At 41.5% G+C, this 18,704-nt stretch overlaps 1 protein-coding gene across 1 annotated transcript; it reads right to left on the bottom strand.

The window, feature by feature from the left end:
• Window positions 1-33: 33 nt before the first annotated feature.
• Window positions 34-13,070, bottom strand: foxo3a (forkhead box O3A). Its single transcript, XM_034674971.1, has 2 exons — window positions 11,672-13,070; window positions 34-3,370 (listed from the first exon to the last, which is right to left on the bottom strand). Exons 1-2 carry the CDS (start codon window positions 12,230-12,232, stop codon window positions 2,057-2,059), a joined length of 1,875 nt encoding a protein of 624 aa, XP_034530862.1. The 5' UTR covers window positions 12,233-13,070; the 3' UTR covers window positions 34-2,056.
• Window positions 13,071-18,704: the final 5,634 nt, after the last annotated feature.

The following is an 18,704-nucleotide window of genomic DNA, read 5'->3' as shown; positions in this document are numbered from 1 at the left end:
ACAAAGGTAAATGAAAGAAACTGCAGGTTTTCAGTGGTTCTTTAAGCTTTATTTACATGCACCGTCTCTGATACAACCAAGATAGGAATAGGAATTACAACTGGCAATGACAACTTTAGGTCTCTTTTTTCTGTTTTGTAGGAGCAATAGGATTAAATGGAGTTGAACTATTGGCAGTGAACATTACTAAAATTAATGTGGGAAGAAATAAGTATCAAGTCAGTATTTTGATTTGCTTTTAGATGAAATCATCAACATCAAGGTTAAAAAAAAAGGATATTTGGAAGCACAGTTGTGCAAAATGTATTTTTGTCAAATGAAAAATTGAGCAATTGGCATCAAATTAATATCAGTCCAACTCAAACATATACCATTTAGATTAGATTTTGTTCTTACTCTAAAGCTGAACGGTGTTTCAGCATTCATCCAGCACCATTTTCAGCGTGGTGTTGTTTTAATCAATAACAAATGGGCAGGTCAATTCAAACAAAAGTGCTTTTTAAAAGCTCTACCACAGGTCATATGGAAAAAGCATAACATACGTACATGGGGGAAAAGGAAATAAATACATTTTCAATTTAACAAGAAGACAAATTCAGTGAAAACGATCCAGCTGATAAAAATGTAAACTTAAAAAAATTCATCCTGCTGTTCCTACAAAAACTGTGCTGATGTATTTTTCTTTTTGCCCTTATAGCACTTGTTTCTTATATTTATACACTGTATATCCTCTTTTTCCACTTTAAATGTGGAAATATTTTGGCAATATTTAAAATACTGTGTTTTTTCTGTCTTAAATGGCAAAAAATGGCTCTAAGATACTACACGACCTCTTCTCACAGGGTTGGAAACACATAATATTTTTTCCAGCACCTGCTATAGTGCTGATAACATATGGGAGGCTACTCATGCTGCTCCATCTGCAGCCACTCCCTGCTATCTTCTTATTCATAGCACCAAGAACTCCTTCAAATTAACAAACACCAAAATATTGTAGTAGAGTGCTGTAGAGTCTCTGTGGGTGGTTATTTCAATCCAAATAGTCTTAAGTGTTTGCTAAATGGTGTCATCTACAGCTAAATGATGCTGCTTCCTGCTAAACATGGTTTTTAAACTCTGTATACCGAGCTGTACTCCAATATTGCAGCAAGTGGGAGAGAGAGAGGAGGAGGAAGAGGAAGAGGAGGAGGAGGAGGAGGAGGAGGGGGAAGGAAGATGGTGAAAAGGGATCTGCAGCAGAAACACCATATTATCAAGACTTCAGTAATGCACCTCTTCAGAAGGAATATTCACAGTAATGTCACTAAAATCACAGGGTCAAATCTGCTAAATGAAAATAAAATGTTACATACAAAAGAAACACACAATGTAGATCAGTTCACATCTTGATAACATATTAACCTCTACAGATTGATATTTGGTGCGTGACTCTGTGCATCATGGGGGAAAAAAAGCTTTTCATTAACACTTCTTTTTAAAATCTTTTTAGTCCATTTAGGCTACGTCTCTCAATGAAAGTTTAAAAAATAAAAATCATGTCAAGTATCCTCCACTGGATCGTAATATTGTAACATTCTCTGCAGCTTTTTCTGTAAACAGGCTGTCAGCCACAACAGGCTGACAGCTGGTTTGGCAAAAATGTTGTTTTAGGTATGAAAGGGTGTGAAGAGGAGAGAAAGCAGGGTGAAAACATTATTCATGTTCAGTTTTCATGTATCACTTTGTGATACTGCGTGAGTGATTCCCTGAGACTAACACGAGTTGATGCTTTTTATATAGTTTAGACAAAATGTCCTGTATTTCCATTCCAGTCAATTCTGTTTCTCACACCGCCCAGGCATTGATCATTTTAAAGACTTTTTACTCCTCTGTGAAGACACTATTGTGTGTCTCAGACACTTAAATACAGTACCAAACTTAATGCCTCACATAAGAAATAAAAAAGACTACATGAATACGCTTTACATACTTTCCCTCTATTTGCACAATGCAGAACAATGAACCCCAATTTACATTCCCCCCATTTCTCTTTTTCCCCCCGCTCTGGCAGAGCTTCTCAGCTTGGAACCCAGCTCTGAGGGGAGGTCTGTTTCGAGCTGGAGAAACTCCCTGAATTCCTGTTGCCATTCTGAGCGGAGGTGATGCAGGAGTCAAAGCTGAGGTCCAGGCAATCTGCTTCCATCAGTTCATTGCGGATGATGGAGTCCATGTCACACTCCAGGCTGCCATTGAACACGTCAAGGTCCAGATCAGCGGGGAAGCGGTCCTGGCCAGACAAACCAGAGCCGAGCTGCATAGAGGCGTTCTTGCTGGGAGACTTCAGGTGCGGTTGCTTGGTGCCGCCGTGTCCGGCGTCGTTGTCAGAGGTTGACAAGCCAGCTTGCCAACCAGGCACTGAAGAGCTTTGGCCCTGACCTGCACCAGTGTGGTTCACCGACATGTGGTCTTTGCGGAGCAGCATGGCATTTCGGCGGGAGTTTTGCAGGGCGATGGCGGTGCTGGCCTGCGACATCAGCGGGTCGGTCTGAGTGAGCATGACGTTGCTGTGGTCGTGGGAGTCTAGGCTGAGCAGATCCTGCAGGCTCTGGTGGTCGCTAAAGTGCGAGATGCAGGAGAAGGTGGTCTGCTTGTTCTCCTGGATGGTTTGCATGGGTGACTGACGCAGGCTTACGATGGACGGCGGGCTAAAAAGAGGGTTAGGCCCATAGCTGCCAGAGGGGCTACCCAGACTGCTTCCTGAGCAGCTGAAGGTAAACACTGAGCTCCCCTGACCGTTGGCTCCGTTGTCTTCCTCTCCAGGAGGAGGCTGCTGGGACGCTGTCAGGCTGATATTGTCTAAAAGGTCGTCCATCAGGTTGTCAGAGAGCCCATCGTTGAGGTTCATGGTACCTGCCAGGTCAGAGAGGCCTGTGGGACCTGTGGACGGGGACATGCTGCTGGGACTGGAATACAGCATAGGAGAGAGGGGCGAGTCGTCATCAGGCACCTCGTCCAGTTCCAGGTTGGCCAGGATTGGGGACAGACGACCGCTGAGTGTGCTGGCGTTGGAATTGGTCCGGGAGCGGAAGTCTGTCCAGGCGTCCAGCTCGTCGCTGCTGCGGGAGGTGGGACTTCCCGTCCACTTGGAGAGGCTGGATGAGCTCTCTGAGCTGCCGTCTTGAGCTGCCTGCAGCGAGGCTTTCTTCTTGGTAGCACGTCCACGTGCTCCTTTGATGTATTTGCTGTTATCCATCGATACAGCCCGTCGTCTTGGGGCTTTGCCTCCTTTCCCACCTTCTGGGTTGACCATCCACCAGGAGCTTTTCCCTGTTCCTTCATTCTGGACTTTCACAAAACGACTATGGAGGGACAGATTGTGTCGGATGGAATTCTGCAATAAAACAGATGAGAACAATCAACTGGATGTTAAAAAAACATTGCAGGGTCATTCCTGTTAAACTTGGGTCTTATTTGTAAATGATCTCATCATGCCTACCCCCTTTGTTACTGTAGTAAAAGCTGAAATTATTGTAACATCAAGGAAAGCTACAAGCCAAGAGGGCTGCGAACAAGCCACCAGTTTAGCCCCGTTTGAGTGGTTCCCATATCAAAATTGCATTGGTACTGTACTGATACTGCCTAACATGTGTTGTCGGTATAAGCAAGTACTCCAGTCAATGCAGTGATTGGACACCAGAATCTATTAGCCTCCACAATTCAGTCAGTGAAATAAAAACAACAACAATAACAGAGCATGTCTAGCTGAGATGTAATGTCAATCTGAATCTGCAATATCAGCCATTTTTCCTGGCAGATTCAATTGGCCCCCATTTCCATAAACCCTGACTCAGGTCAGACCAATCACAAAATCGTATCTAATAAGAGACGGTTTTAATCACATTACAGGCACTTTGGGTAAAAACCAAAATGGCTGCAGCTGATCTGAAACATTCTGAATCCCATCTATCATGACAAAAACAATAATTGGTGTCCGCTTCTGAATCATGTTATACCAAAGGACTGTGTGTTATGTTGTTTTAAAAGGACTACGAGCGTGGTGTTTCAACTAGCTACCTGGCCTAGAACTCGGTAGTTATGTCTCAACTTTTGGTTGTACCTCTATCCTGTAGTATTGAGAGGCATCTGCAAATTTATCTGAGAATGCAAGGGCCAACAATTTATTGTCATTTATTTATTTATTTTACTTTTCTTGTAAAATATTTGAAAATTCCTGTAAGAGGAAGAAAATGACTCTTTTGTTGAACTGCTTTCAACTGACTGTGCTCTCATGTTCTCAGTAAGGCCAGGGCATGTGAAAAGGAGTCAGAGGAAGGTAGTATTTGATTCAAAGCAGAACAGGTTGGTAACCCCTGCATTGAAGGGTAAAAAAGTAAGACTTAAAAGAAGGAATTTCAAATGCTACAGGCCTCCCATAAATAAAAACGAGAGTCTTTGTTGCTAAACTATTACAACAATGAACAATTCTGGCACTGCAGTGCTTTCCAAGATACAATTCTTCTTTGCACCTCACACTGTGACCTATTTCTGGCTGCTCAGAAAGGTCTACAGGATTTCCCTGGAGATGTTCCCAACCATGTACAAAATTAAACAGCTGGAGTCTGCGCGACTGGCCCTCACTAAGTCACACTGCAGTAACTCAAGGAGAAAAGTCTGCAGTGATGTCTGCAGCCCAAAAAGAAAGCTTCAGTGGGAGAGGGTCCAGCATAATTCTCTTAAGTTTGAATTAAGTTGAGTAAACCAAGGTCCCGTTTAAATCCATCTCTGTGAAGACTAAACTAAACAAACTTCAGACAAGCTCAATATTTAAAAAGTTCAACTACATAGTTCTGTGCATGTCCCTAACAATATGGACCCTATAACAGACAGCTGTAAATAAAGGCTGCTTTGTGACAACTAAGAGATCACGAATGAGTGTTAGCCACTGTTCATGTCTGAACGCAATGAGTCAATGGAATGACCCGCTGAGATCAAACTTCCAGCAAAGCCCTCGCTTCAAGCCAATTAAAGGATTAGGCCAAACACAAGCAAACACTTTCATCACTTACAACAACAAAGCACATGTGACTCTAAGAAATACAACTACAGGTACCTCATTACTCATTCCTCTCTTTTGCCCATTCCAACACTACACAAATTAGCTTGAATTGTTGGAGGATTTAGCTAATCAAATAGACAAATGAAGCTGGCACACTGCAGGGCACCAATATCCACTTATTTAATATAGCACCAGAGTGACGTTTTGAGCACAACCATCCTTCATCAGGCTTTTGCTAATCACTCAGAATTAACCAATGATCTCCTAATTAGGTTAAAGTTCTGACTTTAAAGTGAAAGGTTATGTGTCCCTCTATTTTTATTCTTGTCAGTGAAATCCCACAAAAATAATTGTGAAGCCATGTACTTGGGTAATGTATTGGTTGACACATGGAACATCAATGACAAAAAACTGTTAGCTATACTATTGGCAGCCAGTAAGAAATCCATCACAAGAAAATGGTTAAAAGTAGAACCTCCCACTGTTGATGAATGGATTGAAATTATCCATGAGATTTATGTTATGGAGAAGATATCTTTTTCCCTAAAAGTTGAAAAAGGAACATTTTATAAGATCTGGACCAAATGGACTGAGTACGTAAAACCAATAAGATCTGACTTCACTTGACTTTTACTGTGCTTTGTGTAAACCTGCTCTCTTTTTTTCCATTGTGTTTTTAATTGTCTGAGGGGTGCGCTTCCCGGTTCTTACTTGTTTTGTTTTGTTATTGTTTCTAACTGAGATAAATACTGGTCCGTAACAGAAAATCCTGGAAGGGCAATAAGTGTAAAATTATCTGACTTTTCTGTGTCCATCTTTATTTATTTTTCTTGAAAGACTAAGGTTGCTATTAATGTATGTGATGGATTGAATTTGCCTTTCCAAATAAAAAGATAATTTCAAAAAAAAAGAAATCCCACAAAAAGATGATACCAACAGTGTGCTGGTTTATCCCTCAATACTTTTCTACTCTTCTGCAGTCTGCCCCTAGAACCAGTTATTTCTTCGTGATAAAGAAAAGTCTTTAAAAAGATAATTCATGTTAAAAAAGTTCATCTTAATAAAGAATAGACAGATTGAGAAAGTCACTGTCAAGATTAAATCAACACAAGTAGCTTGCCAACAGTCCACCATTGCTGTCCATTAACTAAACAAATCTGCCCGCCCAAACCTCCACAGCTCACAATGTGAAAAGCTTTATGTAGTTTCTTGAAGCTGTACTAAAATATGTTGTAAAACTGGTAAGATGTGAACTAAGCCTGGCTGTTAGTTTCAATGTTTTTCTAGGATTTGTGCTGTATGGTTTGTGTGAAGTACCCTTGGCTAGGTAGCTTGTTTTGATAAGCTGTATTCAAATATGTTGCTTAGTTATTTCATACAGCAGTGGACATTAGTTTTCAATAGATTATTTATAAATATTATTCACACAAAATTCAATGGTAAGAGAAGATCATAATCTAAAGGTCATAAAGCTATGGCAGTAATCGTTGGCCTAGGCTGGTACACGCATCTCTAAAGCTGACTGACACTGAACATTTTTTATTATTAATGCATAAAAAGACGGGATTAATAAAAAAGGTAAAATTGCCATGTTGGGGACAGAGCCCCCTTGTTTTTTCTGTTTTGAGTTTTTCTTTCATTTTTCACTTTGTAAGTTAAGCTAACTGTGTATTAATCATAGACTGTATAGAAAATGGACAGTGTCGCTCCGCTTTTTCCCATTGCAGTTTTGAAGCTGAAATATCTCATTCCAGAACACAGACATCTTATAAATTTTCTGCAGCCAGAGTCTGCGCAGTAGGGAATTTGTTTGTTTCCACGGTAACAAGCTCCACCCTACAGCATACCGTCCCCAGGTCCTAAGGAGTTTCTCTCTACGGCAGCTGTCAATCAAAGTAAACCCGGATGTAAGACCCCATTTTTTAACCTCTGATAGCTAACGAGAAATAAACTTTTCAGAAAAAAGAGGCCTTGAACACAAAACAGTCAAATAATAATTACATATCACCTCAGCATACGGATGTCAGAAACATTCGTACCACGTGTATTTATTTTTTAAAAGGTGACATATCACGCTTTTTTCATCAATATATATTGGTCTAAGAGGTCCCCAAAACATGTCTTTAAAGTTTATGCTCAAAAAAACACTTTGAAATCAGATTTTGGTCTGCCTGAAAAACCCTCTTCTTCAGTCCTCCTCAGAACAATCTGTTTTCTCTCTGACCACGCCCCCTCAGGAAGTGGATGTGCCTCGGCTTCCCAGCACGTTGATCTAATGTTTACATGTTGGCTGAATATACACGGCTGCTCAGAGATCGCGTTACTTCAACCCTCTGAATCTGATCCAGAATCTGATCCTGACGGAGAGGCGCCTGTAGCAGGACCTTTCTGAACCATTGGTCACAGATTTAGTGTTTCTTGTTGTTTTATTTATCAGTATGTAGACGTGTGTCTTGGTACACAGCTACGAACATGTAGCTATGTGGCTATGCTAACTAGCGCTAGCACTTATCCATGATAAATAAAAATCATCCACTATATCTTCAAATCTGCAGACGTGGGGAGTAAAACCGACCTCTGCCAGAAAGGCAGCGGGACCTTTCTAAAGGATTGGTCACAGATTTAGTGTTTCTTGTTGTTTTATTTGTCAGTATGTAGACGTGTGTCTTGGTACACAGCTACAGCTACGACATGTAGCTATGTAGCTATGCTAACTAGCGCTAGCACTTATCCATGATAAATAAAAATCATCCACTAGATCTTCAAATCTGCAGACGTGGGGAGTAAAACTGACCTTGGTGTTTATTAAGACAGCCTACAACTAGCATGCCTCCCTCCTAAGCTCCTTGTTAGCACACATTTGTGCAGGTAATGAAAAACGGAGGGGGGATTCAGTATTATTTTATACAGTCTATGGGCTGAACAAGCTCCGAGCTCTGACTCCGTTACAGACCAGATATTGTTGTTACGTAACAAAAACACAGAAGTCTGAAACGGCTCGTTTCACACACATTTACAGAAAGGTGGAGAAATCAGAACAGGGGCAGAATGGATTTTTTTCATTCTCAGGGGGTTTGTAGACATGCCAGGAACACATATTTCAGGTAAAGAACCATTAAAAAGTCAATTTTGCATGACATGTCACCTTTAAAGTTTGACTGCAGCCCCATTCAAATGAATGGGGGAGACGGAGTTTTTGACCTATACTGCAGCCAGCCACCAGGGGGAGCAGTTTTTGTGGCAGCCTCACTTCGAGCCGAGCGAGATGATGTCCATTTTATATACAGTCAATGGTATTAATTAGCTAGATCAAATTACATGTCCCAAATATACACGGTCTGCTGCATGGAGAGGCCGCTCCAGTAACAGCTGGGCTAATGGTTTAAGTTGTTAAACATGAGTAAAAGTTAATTTGTTTGAGACTGTTTAATACCCTGGAGTAATTAAGCTTTAGCATGTATTTACAGCAGAGGGATTGTGTATTTGGGATAAACTGGAAATTAACTACAGTGGCCATGCTTTTGTTATAAAGTCACATGTGAGCCATCGCAAAAGTGTAGCTTGAATCCAACTACAATGGAGTTCTATTCCACACAGAAATATGCACCAGCTTTGGTTACACAGACAGATCTTGTTACTGGGATTGAGTTGTTTGTTTTTGTTTGTTTGTTTGTTTTGGTCTTTTTGCTGGCAATAAGGAGAACACTGAACCTCACCAAATTCGACCTACAAACAAATCTTTCACTTGTGTCGATGGTATTGAACCAACTCTCCACTGTTTCTCCTTAGATTTAACATCTCCATTCCCATTAGCTAGCTTCATTAAAATAGAACAGGCAGTTGTTTAAAGAGTGCAAATACGAAGAGAGGTGATCCCAGTACCATGGATATGCCGGTATTATACATTACATTTGAAGACTGAACAGCAGTGGTCTGTTCATGCTGAAATTAACAGACTTCATTTTTAAAGACACAGGGGAGTGGACACAATACAAGCAACAGCTGTCCTGGTCAGCCCAGTGAAATCCAATACATCAGCTTTGCAATAAGTAAACCTTTGTGACACTTGAATTCTGCTTCAGCCTGAGAGAGAAGCTTTAAATCAACTCTGTGGTCAAGGAACAGTCTGTAAATTGTTAAGTTGGTGTATTGGTTTGTATAATATTACAACAGGCGGGCAAAACACCAGCGTCACTTTGCAAACGGCACACAACATTGCCATAAAAACATCCTCAACCATAATAAATGTCTTAAGAATGTAATGTACTCCTCTTTAATGAAACAGAAAGGTTGTGAGTTGCAAAGAGAGCGGTATTTGTTAGATATGTTGGATTTGAATACATTATGCTAATCAGGTGATACTGTTATTCTCTCTTCTTCATGTAAACAGCTATTTAAGGGTTGTTGTGGTACAGGATAAACACTAATTCGACTCTAAATGTGCAAATCAACACATTCCTGTTATATTCAGGGAGGTAGAACAAACAGTTCAGCAGCTTAAGCTCCCAGGCATGCTTGTTAAGTGGTCATTATATTTATCTATACAGCCTCATAGATATGCTAGATTTCCTGGTGCTGCTCAGGTAGATACAGAAGAAGCCAAACAACGTTTCAGAGATAAATCACAAAGAGCTACTCCCGCCTGCCCCTCCCCCATGCAGCCATAACAGCGCTGCAGCAGCACCCTCAGTGCAAAAGCCTCGTTCTGAGCGAGGACTGGAGCGATGCCAGTTTAGCCAGAGCCGGATCCAAAGAGAAACACTGAGCTTCTCTCTCACACTCACACTCACACACACACTCACACACACACACACACACACACACACACACACACACACTGCCACACATTGACCTACATAATTTATAGTCAGCTGATTGATTCTTGTGCCCAGGCCACATGAAAAAGACAGGGTGCCACACAGCAGGGCCGAGCTGAGTCGCTGGTCATCCCTACAGGAGCTGTTTGGATTCACAACAAGAGAGGAAATCTAGCCTCATGTTGGAGCTACACACAGAGGGTTGTCGTTGAATCTGTGTTATCCTGGTTAGTGACTGTTAGGGGGTGTGACAATCTGGATTTACATCTAACAGAGCAGGGAGCAGGGATTGGAAGTGTATTTGGCTTAATTACATGTGAAGTAGAATGAATAGCTTTGGATGCATGGAGGGGGCTATATATAGAATCCAGAGTTCTGTGTTATGTTTCTGCTTTCAAGTCCAAACCTGACATGCTGAAGATGTTTTAATGTACACAGACCCTCCAGCAGATGACCACCCTTTGACTAATTGCTGTATGTGACACGGCTACGAAAGCATCTCTTCAGAAATGCTGATGTCAGCGCGTCAGCAACCCCACGATTAACCCTTTCCTCTGCAAGCCAAAATCTGGCTGCAGCCACTGACTGCATCTAGTGACAAACAAGCAACTAAACATGAATGAAAACCGACCGCCACTAATCTGAAGCATTAACTAACCAGCTGATGCTGTGCAGACTAATCAGCTATTAGCATCAATTTGTTTCCAAACACACAGTTCATATTCAGATCTCTCATCACAGTGATGAGGTATGGAGCAGCGTCTTGACTGTAATTTCTTCAAGAAGAAACTCCCTAGAATCAGCCTGCATCACATCCACAGTTGTGCAGGATTACAAACCTATTTCCAGAGTTTTTCTACCCCCACCATCTAAATCCTGCAAAGCTCAAAGCTTTCATCAGACTTGATTCCATGACAGATGAATTGGTTTTCCAGGCCGGACTAATCCTTAAAATCAAACAGAAGCAGGGCCCCACTGAAGCTCGTAAGAAGCCCCTCTGCTGCTGCAGCGTGAGCAGTTTGTCTGAAAGTGAAATTCACTTTGCATTCCCTGTTTTGAGTCTTGGCTCTCATACAATCTCTTTACTGGGCTAGAGCCTGTGTTTTTCTTGAGTACATGTAATTTGATGCACACACTACAAAGACCCTGACAACAGCATGGAAATAAATAATGTCATCAAAATATGTCCTGGAATAAACCTAAAATATTATAACATAAATAAACATAAATAAATATGTCACAATGAACCCAAGATGTATCAACACTACTCAAATAAACCATAATAATACCCCTCAACATAAATGATGCACCTAAATATGACTTACTTTAACCACCAAAATATATATTATAAACCCAAATAGGCCTTATACTTCATCCAAACATAAATAAAAGACTCAAGTATGTCCAATATTACAACTACAGGTAAATAGTGCACCCAAAAACGCCTCAAAATAACCCCAAAATTGGAAAATGTACACCCCAATATGACCAAAAATGACCCTCTATGAAAACAATAAGTCTGAAGGTAATCAACGTCCCCATGTGTTCCTTACACTATACATAAACAAACAGTGAGACCAAAATACACCTCAAAACAAACCATCAAATATCACCTGATCACCTGATCAGTGAGAGATGATTAACCTCATTAATGAGAAATTAATTGAACATAATGATATCTACTTTTCACTCAACTTGCATTCTCACCCTCCTCCATCCTTGTATTAAAACATGTGTTAATGTGTTTCTCGTGTATTACATGACCACAGTATGGTCTTTGTTATGATAGCAGCAGCAGCAGCAGCATGTCACCGCTCACCTTCCAGCCAGCAGAGCTGTTGCTGTCGCCTTTGTCCTTGAAATATGGCACAGACCTCACCATCCAGTCATAGATTTGGGACAAGGTCAGCCTCTTCTCGGGGGAGCTCTCGATGGCTTGGGTAATGAGGTCTGCATAGGAGTAATTGCCCCAGGCGTTCCTGCGGGCGGAGGACTTCCTCAGCTGCTGGGAGGCAGAGCCGCCCAGAGCCGCTGTGGGGGTCTGCGCCGAGGAAGGCGAGCCGTCGGCGGCCTCCTCCTTATTGGGTCCCCGCTGGACCTCCACGGGCTGGGAGATGGAGCTCGCCTCCCGGGATTTAACACCACCACCACTACCACCGCTGGATTTCTGCGCGTCCCCGCTCTCCGTGCTGCCTCCCTCCTCATCATCATCTTCTTCTTCAGGGATTACGTCAGTGTCATTTGTCCCGGGTTTGCCCGCACCAGACTCCGGACGAGGCAGCGGCCAAGTGCAGGATCGTGGCCGCTTCTGAGGCTCGAAATCCGGATCTATCTCCACGTTTAAGGGAGGCTCGTTGCCGTCGCGCGGAGCCTCAGCCATGTTGCTCGCAATATCTCAGTCGCTACACAAAGGCTTATAAAATCACTCAGGTCGCATTCCATCAATGTTCTGTGCGGGCTTCAGTTTATTTACTATGCACGGTATGCAAATGTCCAGCAGCCTGCAGCCCAGTCCCAGCACGTGTCCGTCTTTCTATCCTCCTGCAAGGCGTCTATCCGCAGCGCACAGATCCGATCGGGGCAGTCCAGCATTAACAAAACATTGCCTTTTCTCCTGCACAGCCCACACCCTGGCCAACATGCATTGCAATTTCTCGAAATGTATAGTTAAAGAGAGGAAGAGCCAGTCTTCTTAGAGGAATCCAACACGGCGTTCCTTCACAAGCGCCCGCGTCCTGCTGCACCGCGATCCTGCGACGTGCATACCAGAGAAAATGAAAATGACTACAACTAATGCCACCACATCAGCTTTATCTCTCCGCACACAGCTGCCATCTTGACCATTTCCTTTCTCAAGTTCTTTATCATCCGTGCAGAGAGCTGCCAGTCGCCTGCTGTCCAGATACCATCAAGGCGGAGATTGCTTTCTCAAGGCCCTGCAGCTCGTTTTTTCTCCCTTTAAAATGCAGCTACTAGACTCAACTCCCCCATCCTAGAATGAACAAAATACTGATGCATCCTGGCTCTACGTCTCTGGCATCTTGAACAGGCCAGCACGGTGTCCTCCGTGTGGCCAGCTGCCTGCAAACACACTTCATTCAATCTGCTGCTGCTGCTGCTGTGCTTCGCGCAAACGCTCGGAGTCCAAGAGGAAGAAAAAAAAATCCACACGATCCTGCCCCCTGGACTGCACTGAAATTAAAGTGACAGTATGTGGATGTCTGCAGGCCGGTGACATCACTGTTTACTCATGAACATAAGAACAAGAGGAGTGTCTTACACAACACAATGTCTTACACCACAAACACACTAATAGGTCTGTTAGTATTTGACTCATTAATAAAACAACAGGACCTGGACTCGCCTGCATTTCTGTGCAGCTGCACATTCAGTCTGTTACTGCAAGACTAGATCCCAAATTTTAAATATACCAAAACATATTTTTGGAGGAATTTTTATCAGGTTATAAGACATTCTGAAATGTACAGTGATGCCTTTATATGGACTAGGAAAGCAAACAAGGCCATCAGTACGGTGGCCCTGAAGGACAAAACACATTTACCAAAGATGATACACTTTTGAAAAGTTGGAGACAAATTTACATTTTGGAAAACATATTTACAATTTATGAAACAAAATTACATCAGCAAAACACTTTTACCAAGAACAAAAACAAATTTACATTTAAGAAATCAAATTTACAAAAGATGAAACACTTTTACCATTTCTGAAAAAAATTAACATTTCATTTTCACGGAAAGGGAATGTACCAAATACCTGAAGTGACCCGGATGTGATGGAGTGAGGGGTCATTTAGTTTGTTTTGATGGAGAGAAACCAAACGGAGATGGACATGGTTTACATATTAGGACATCCTCGGGTCTCAGAGTGAGGCGTCAGACCTCAGATGAAAAAGCATCATCCGGAAATGCTCAATCGTATCTCCTCAAAACCTTCATCATGTGTCAGAATTCAGATGAAACGGCCTCAGACCACATCGCCTCAGGCTAAACGGAGTCAGGCTAAAAGGAGTCAGACTTAACGGTGAAAGTGTTCTGTCGTTTGTAAAATTGTCTCCAACTTTTTTTTTTTAAAGTTATATTTTTTGGGCTTTTTGCCTTTATTCCATAGGACAGCTGAAGAGAGACAGGAAATATGGGGAGTAGAGAGTGGAGGAAGACATGCAGGATATGGTCGACCGGTCAGAAATGTCTTCTATGTAACCCTTTCATTTTGCAAAGTTATTCCGCGGGCCGGATTGGAACCTCCGGCAGGCCGGTTTTGGCCCGCGGGCTGCATGTTTGACACCCCTGGTATAGAACAACATCAGCAAAGAGAGGAGAGGTCTCACTTTAACACACACCGAAATTATTCACAGGAGCTTCAAGAGAATTTGTCTTTAACTTTTTTGAAGTACATAAGTTGTTTTTTATCACTTTTTAAGCCTTTTGGGCTGCATGTTTATATGTATGAAAGGTGCTATATAAATAAAGTTGAGTACCCTTTTCTATAAAGAAGCCTATTTATATGTATATGTATATATAAATATACATATATATAGTAATTCTTTAAGTCATTTTTTTGAAAGGTCAAAATATATTTTAGGTCCTGCTGCCTTTCTGGCAGAGGTCGGTTTTACTCCCCACGTCTGCAGATTTGAAGATCTAGTGGATGATTTTTATTTATCATGGATAAGTGCTAGCGCTAGTTAGCATAGCCACATAGCTACATGCTCGTAGCTGTGTACCAAGACACACGTCGACATACTGACAAATGAAACAACAAGAAACACTAAATCTGTGACCAATCCTTCAGAAAGGTCCTGCTGCAGGCGCCTCTCCGTCAGGATCAGATTCTGGATCAGATTCAGAGGGTTGAAGTAACGTGATCTCTGAGCAGCCGTGTATATTCAGCCAACATGTAAACATAAGATCAACGTGCTGGACAGCCGAGGCACATCCACTTCCCGAGGGGGCGTGGTCAGAGAGAAAACAGACCGTTCTGAACAGGACTGAAGAAGAGGGTTTTTCAGGCAGACCAAAATCGGATTTCAAAGTGTTTTTTTGAGCATAAACTTTAAAGACATGTTTTGGGGACCTCTTAGACCAATATATATTGATGAAAAAAGCGTGATATGTCCCCTTTAAAGCTGATTCTTTTATAAGATCCTTGATAATGTGGTCAATAAGAGGAGGAGGAACCTTTCCTCTGAACAGCTGGACATTGATGGATTTTAAGTAAGGATTTAGAGTCCATTAATGCACTGAGACAGCACGAGTGAGTTACATATGACCACCCAATTCCTTTAGACAGAGGACTTATCTCCTCATTCTTCCTGTTAGATCTAAGTGTAGAGTTTGGCACAACTGAGCATCACATCCTGTTACAGAGACTGGAACACTTAATTGGATTCCTTAATTAAAGGAACCACATTAAGTTGGTTTAGATCCTGTTTATCAGATCGATCTGAGTTTGTACATGGTAATGATAAGCCCTCAATGCATTGCCAAAGTTATTCATGGAGTTCCGCAAGGTTTGGTGGTCGAACAAATTCTGTTCATCTGGGAAATAGAATTTGGAAACACTCTGTGAATTTTATACCGATGATATCTAATTATACTTATCGATAAAGCAACATGAACCAGAAGGTAAACTATATTTTAAACATGCCATGAGAACATTGAGGATGAGCAGCAGTGTTCTGCGCATGGCTCAAGACTCATTAGAGACACATTATCAAATGTAGAAGCTTCCCTGATGGCATCACAGTGACATCCAGCACCATCCTAAGGAACATGAGGCGTATAGTTGGTACGGATATGTCCTTGAAGTCTCACATGATATATCTCATGGGCAGCCCTTTTCACGCAAAGTGTAGAGCATGTCATGTCTCAAACGTAGTTTATGCATTTGTTACTGAAGGCTGATTTATTATCAGGCTGGCTGCTCTGACAAGTCTCCAATGATTGTACAGCAGGTCCAAAATGCTGCTTCACGTGTCCTGACAAGAACTAGGAGAAGACATATATCTTCCATATTAGCTGCTCTGCACTACCTTTCAAATCTAAACTAGAATAACAATCCTTCTTCTCAGCAACAAAGTCTTTATTGGAAAGGAACCATCATATGAAGAGCTCATAGTGCTCTATTATCTGTCTAGACCATTGTGCTTGCTGATTGCTGGGCCTGCTTGTGGTATCTGGAGTCTCTAAAAGTAGTACAGAGCTTTTAATTATAAGGCCCCTCTCCAATAGACTCTTTGATATGGTTGAGTCTGTATATAATGTAAGCATAACAAAAACAATTGAAGTCTGTATGCTTAATTACCTGGAATCATTTAAAAGCTGCTAATGAAAATGCAGAGGTAGGTTTTTAACTTCTTTTAGGTTATTCAAAATGCACTTAACATTATTCCCTGAGAGCATCATGTTTGCAGAATGCAGGCCAGCCTGTTTACTGTAAGTCTCATAACGTAGTGTGGAGGTAGAGCCTTTATTCAATACCCCTCTCCTGTGGAATCATGGATTTAGTTAGGACTCTGGGTAATCAGATGTGACCTTGCCGTCTTTTTCTTTTTTATTAAATTACATTTTTGTCATTATTGATAGGACAGCTGAAGAGAGACAGGAAATGTGGGGCAGACGGGGGGGCATGCAGCAAATGGCAGTGGCCAGGAGTCGAACCAGCAACCGCTGTGACGAAGACTATAGCCTCTGTACATGGGGCGTGCACTTAAACTGCTAGACCATCGGCACCCGGACCTTCTTGTCTTTTATAGGAGCAAAAAACCCCGTTATGATACCGATTCTTTAAATAGAAAAGTAAATAGACTTGTACACTTTATTTTCTCAACTGGAATCATATTGTGGCAACTGATGCAAACACAGAGATCTTGGTTTGCACTCTTTTTATGACCTGACATAAAAAATCAATTTTGCACACACACATGATTCATGTTTTGTTGGCTGATTCTGATGTCGCATTTTAGACTTAAGATTTTAATGTTTGGTTGTTTTATCGAACCAAATTGCTGAGACTGAAAGCATTTATACCTAATCCCCAGAGGATTAAGTAGTTTCAGTGAAAAGAAGGCTTTAAAACATTATTTAGAGCTACACTGAAAAATGTGGAAAAGTCTGCAGCGTTGAAAAACCACAAATCTATTTTTTGGTGGCTTAGGAGTTTCTTGGCACCTCGGAGGATTTGTATTTGACTTGGGTTTTGCAAAATCTTGGCCGCATTATTGGCTGCAAGTAAAATGCAGTGATTAAGAAGCTTTCCCGAGGATTTCCTGAAGTGTGAGAGGAGATTTACAGGAAATGTGGATGAAAAACTGATTACTGGTTTACCATAAAATAAATCAGCTGACTGCTGTTCTCAAACATTCACTGTGAAGATGTCAGAATTTAAGATGTGCTGACATCAAAATGTATTCAGTAGAGATACGAATAGAGGTGGGAAGAAGTCCATATTATATAAAAGAACGTGTGATAGAAACAAATAATATATCTCTAATGTCAGAAATGATGGAAGATTAAAAACTGGATGAGTTATGATGTTGTTTGTCTGCTGTTTTACAGGGAACAATCTCTGAATAAATCCTTCCTGATATCATGGCATTGATTTAACACAGGCTGAATCTTTTAGCCTAACAATAACAAACATTTATAATTAAAGCAAAGATGAGACCAAAGATGTTCAGCTTTTTAAAGACAAAGAAGAACTTTTTAGGATGTACAGAATTTAGAACAGAGCGTTTTGAGGCAAATTTGTTACTTTGGGCCTGATTAATAAATTAACATATGACTCTACCAGGCTGGATTAAACTGATGAGTATTATAGCTGTTAATCTGACCCTTCTGCAATTTACAACCACAGATTTAATGCAACAAAACATCAACATGATTCCCTCTCTGCACCAGTAACACTTTTGTTTAGGTTTTTCACACCTACAACTCCCACAGTGTTCTAGGTTTCAGAGGCCAGTGTGTATTTTCTCTGTATTTTTTTGCTGAGTTCTGTGTTCTTTTATTATTAGAGTCCAGTCAGCTGTTCATAGAGGCCTGTGTAAGTTGTCCAGCTCACAGTAGGACTCAAACTCATGAGAATCAAGTTGCAGCTCTCCGTCAACATCACCATGGTTGGAAGTAAAAAAAAAAAAGGTAAATGGACTTGTACTTAAATAGCACTTTCCTAGTCTATGTGACCACTCAAAGCAATTTTATGCTACTGGTCACATTCACCAATTCACACCCATTCACTCACTGATAGCAGAGGCTGCTATATAGTAGAGGCCACCAGTATTAGCTAATTCCATTCATGTCTTGCTCAAAGACACTTCGGCATGTGATTGCCGGAGCTGGGATCAAACTGTCAACCTTCCAATTGATAGACGACCGACTCTACCCACCGAGCCACAGCCGAGTCAGATTTGAAAGATGACTGATTTTAAAAACTACAGGTAAACAAAAACAACCTCTCAATTACAGGAACAATGAGTAGATGTGAAAAAGGTAATTTGCTTTTTTCCACCCCTGGGTTGGAGTGCAATTCTTCAGTTCAGCAGGAACCATCTCATGATTGAGCTTCATCTAAGACCTGACTAGTTTCAGGATGGTGACGGACTGAAGCTGAAAATCCTCTACTGAAGGAAAGATGAGTCCTCAAGCGAAAACCGAGGCTGCTGTTGTGATGCTCTGCGCTCTTGTTGCATGTTTCTTGTTGAGTTTGTGTTCGGTATCATCATCTCTTTTAAAAGTTAAGCTCACCTTGGTAGTGTCATTGCTGTTTGCACCCGATGTCCATGCAGTAGTTTGTGGCAGTTCAACATTGAGGTAAAAAATCAGGCAACA

Source organism: Notolabrus celidotus, chromosome 22 (genome assembly GCF_009762535.1).
Source record: "Notolabrus celidotus isolate fNotCel1 chromosome 22, fNotCel1.pri, whole genome shotgun sequence".
NCBI classification, from domain to species: domain Eukaryota; kingdom Metazoa; phylum Chordata; class Actinopteri; order Labriformes; family Labridae; genus Notolabrus; species Notolabrus celidotus.
Note: the sequence above shows the minus strand (reverse complement) of the source record. Positions and strands in the feature narration are given on the sequence as shown.

Coding starts and splice junctions, on each gene's coding strand:
- foxo3a (XM_034674971.1), bottom strand. CDS start 12,232: ATGGCTGAGGCTCCGCGCGACGGCAACGAGCCTCCCTTAAACGTGGAG. Junction 3,371..11,671: donor ACAGCTCTGCTGGCTGGAAG/GTGAGCGGTGAC, acceptor GTTTTATTGCAG/AATTCCATCCGACACAATCT.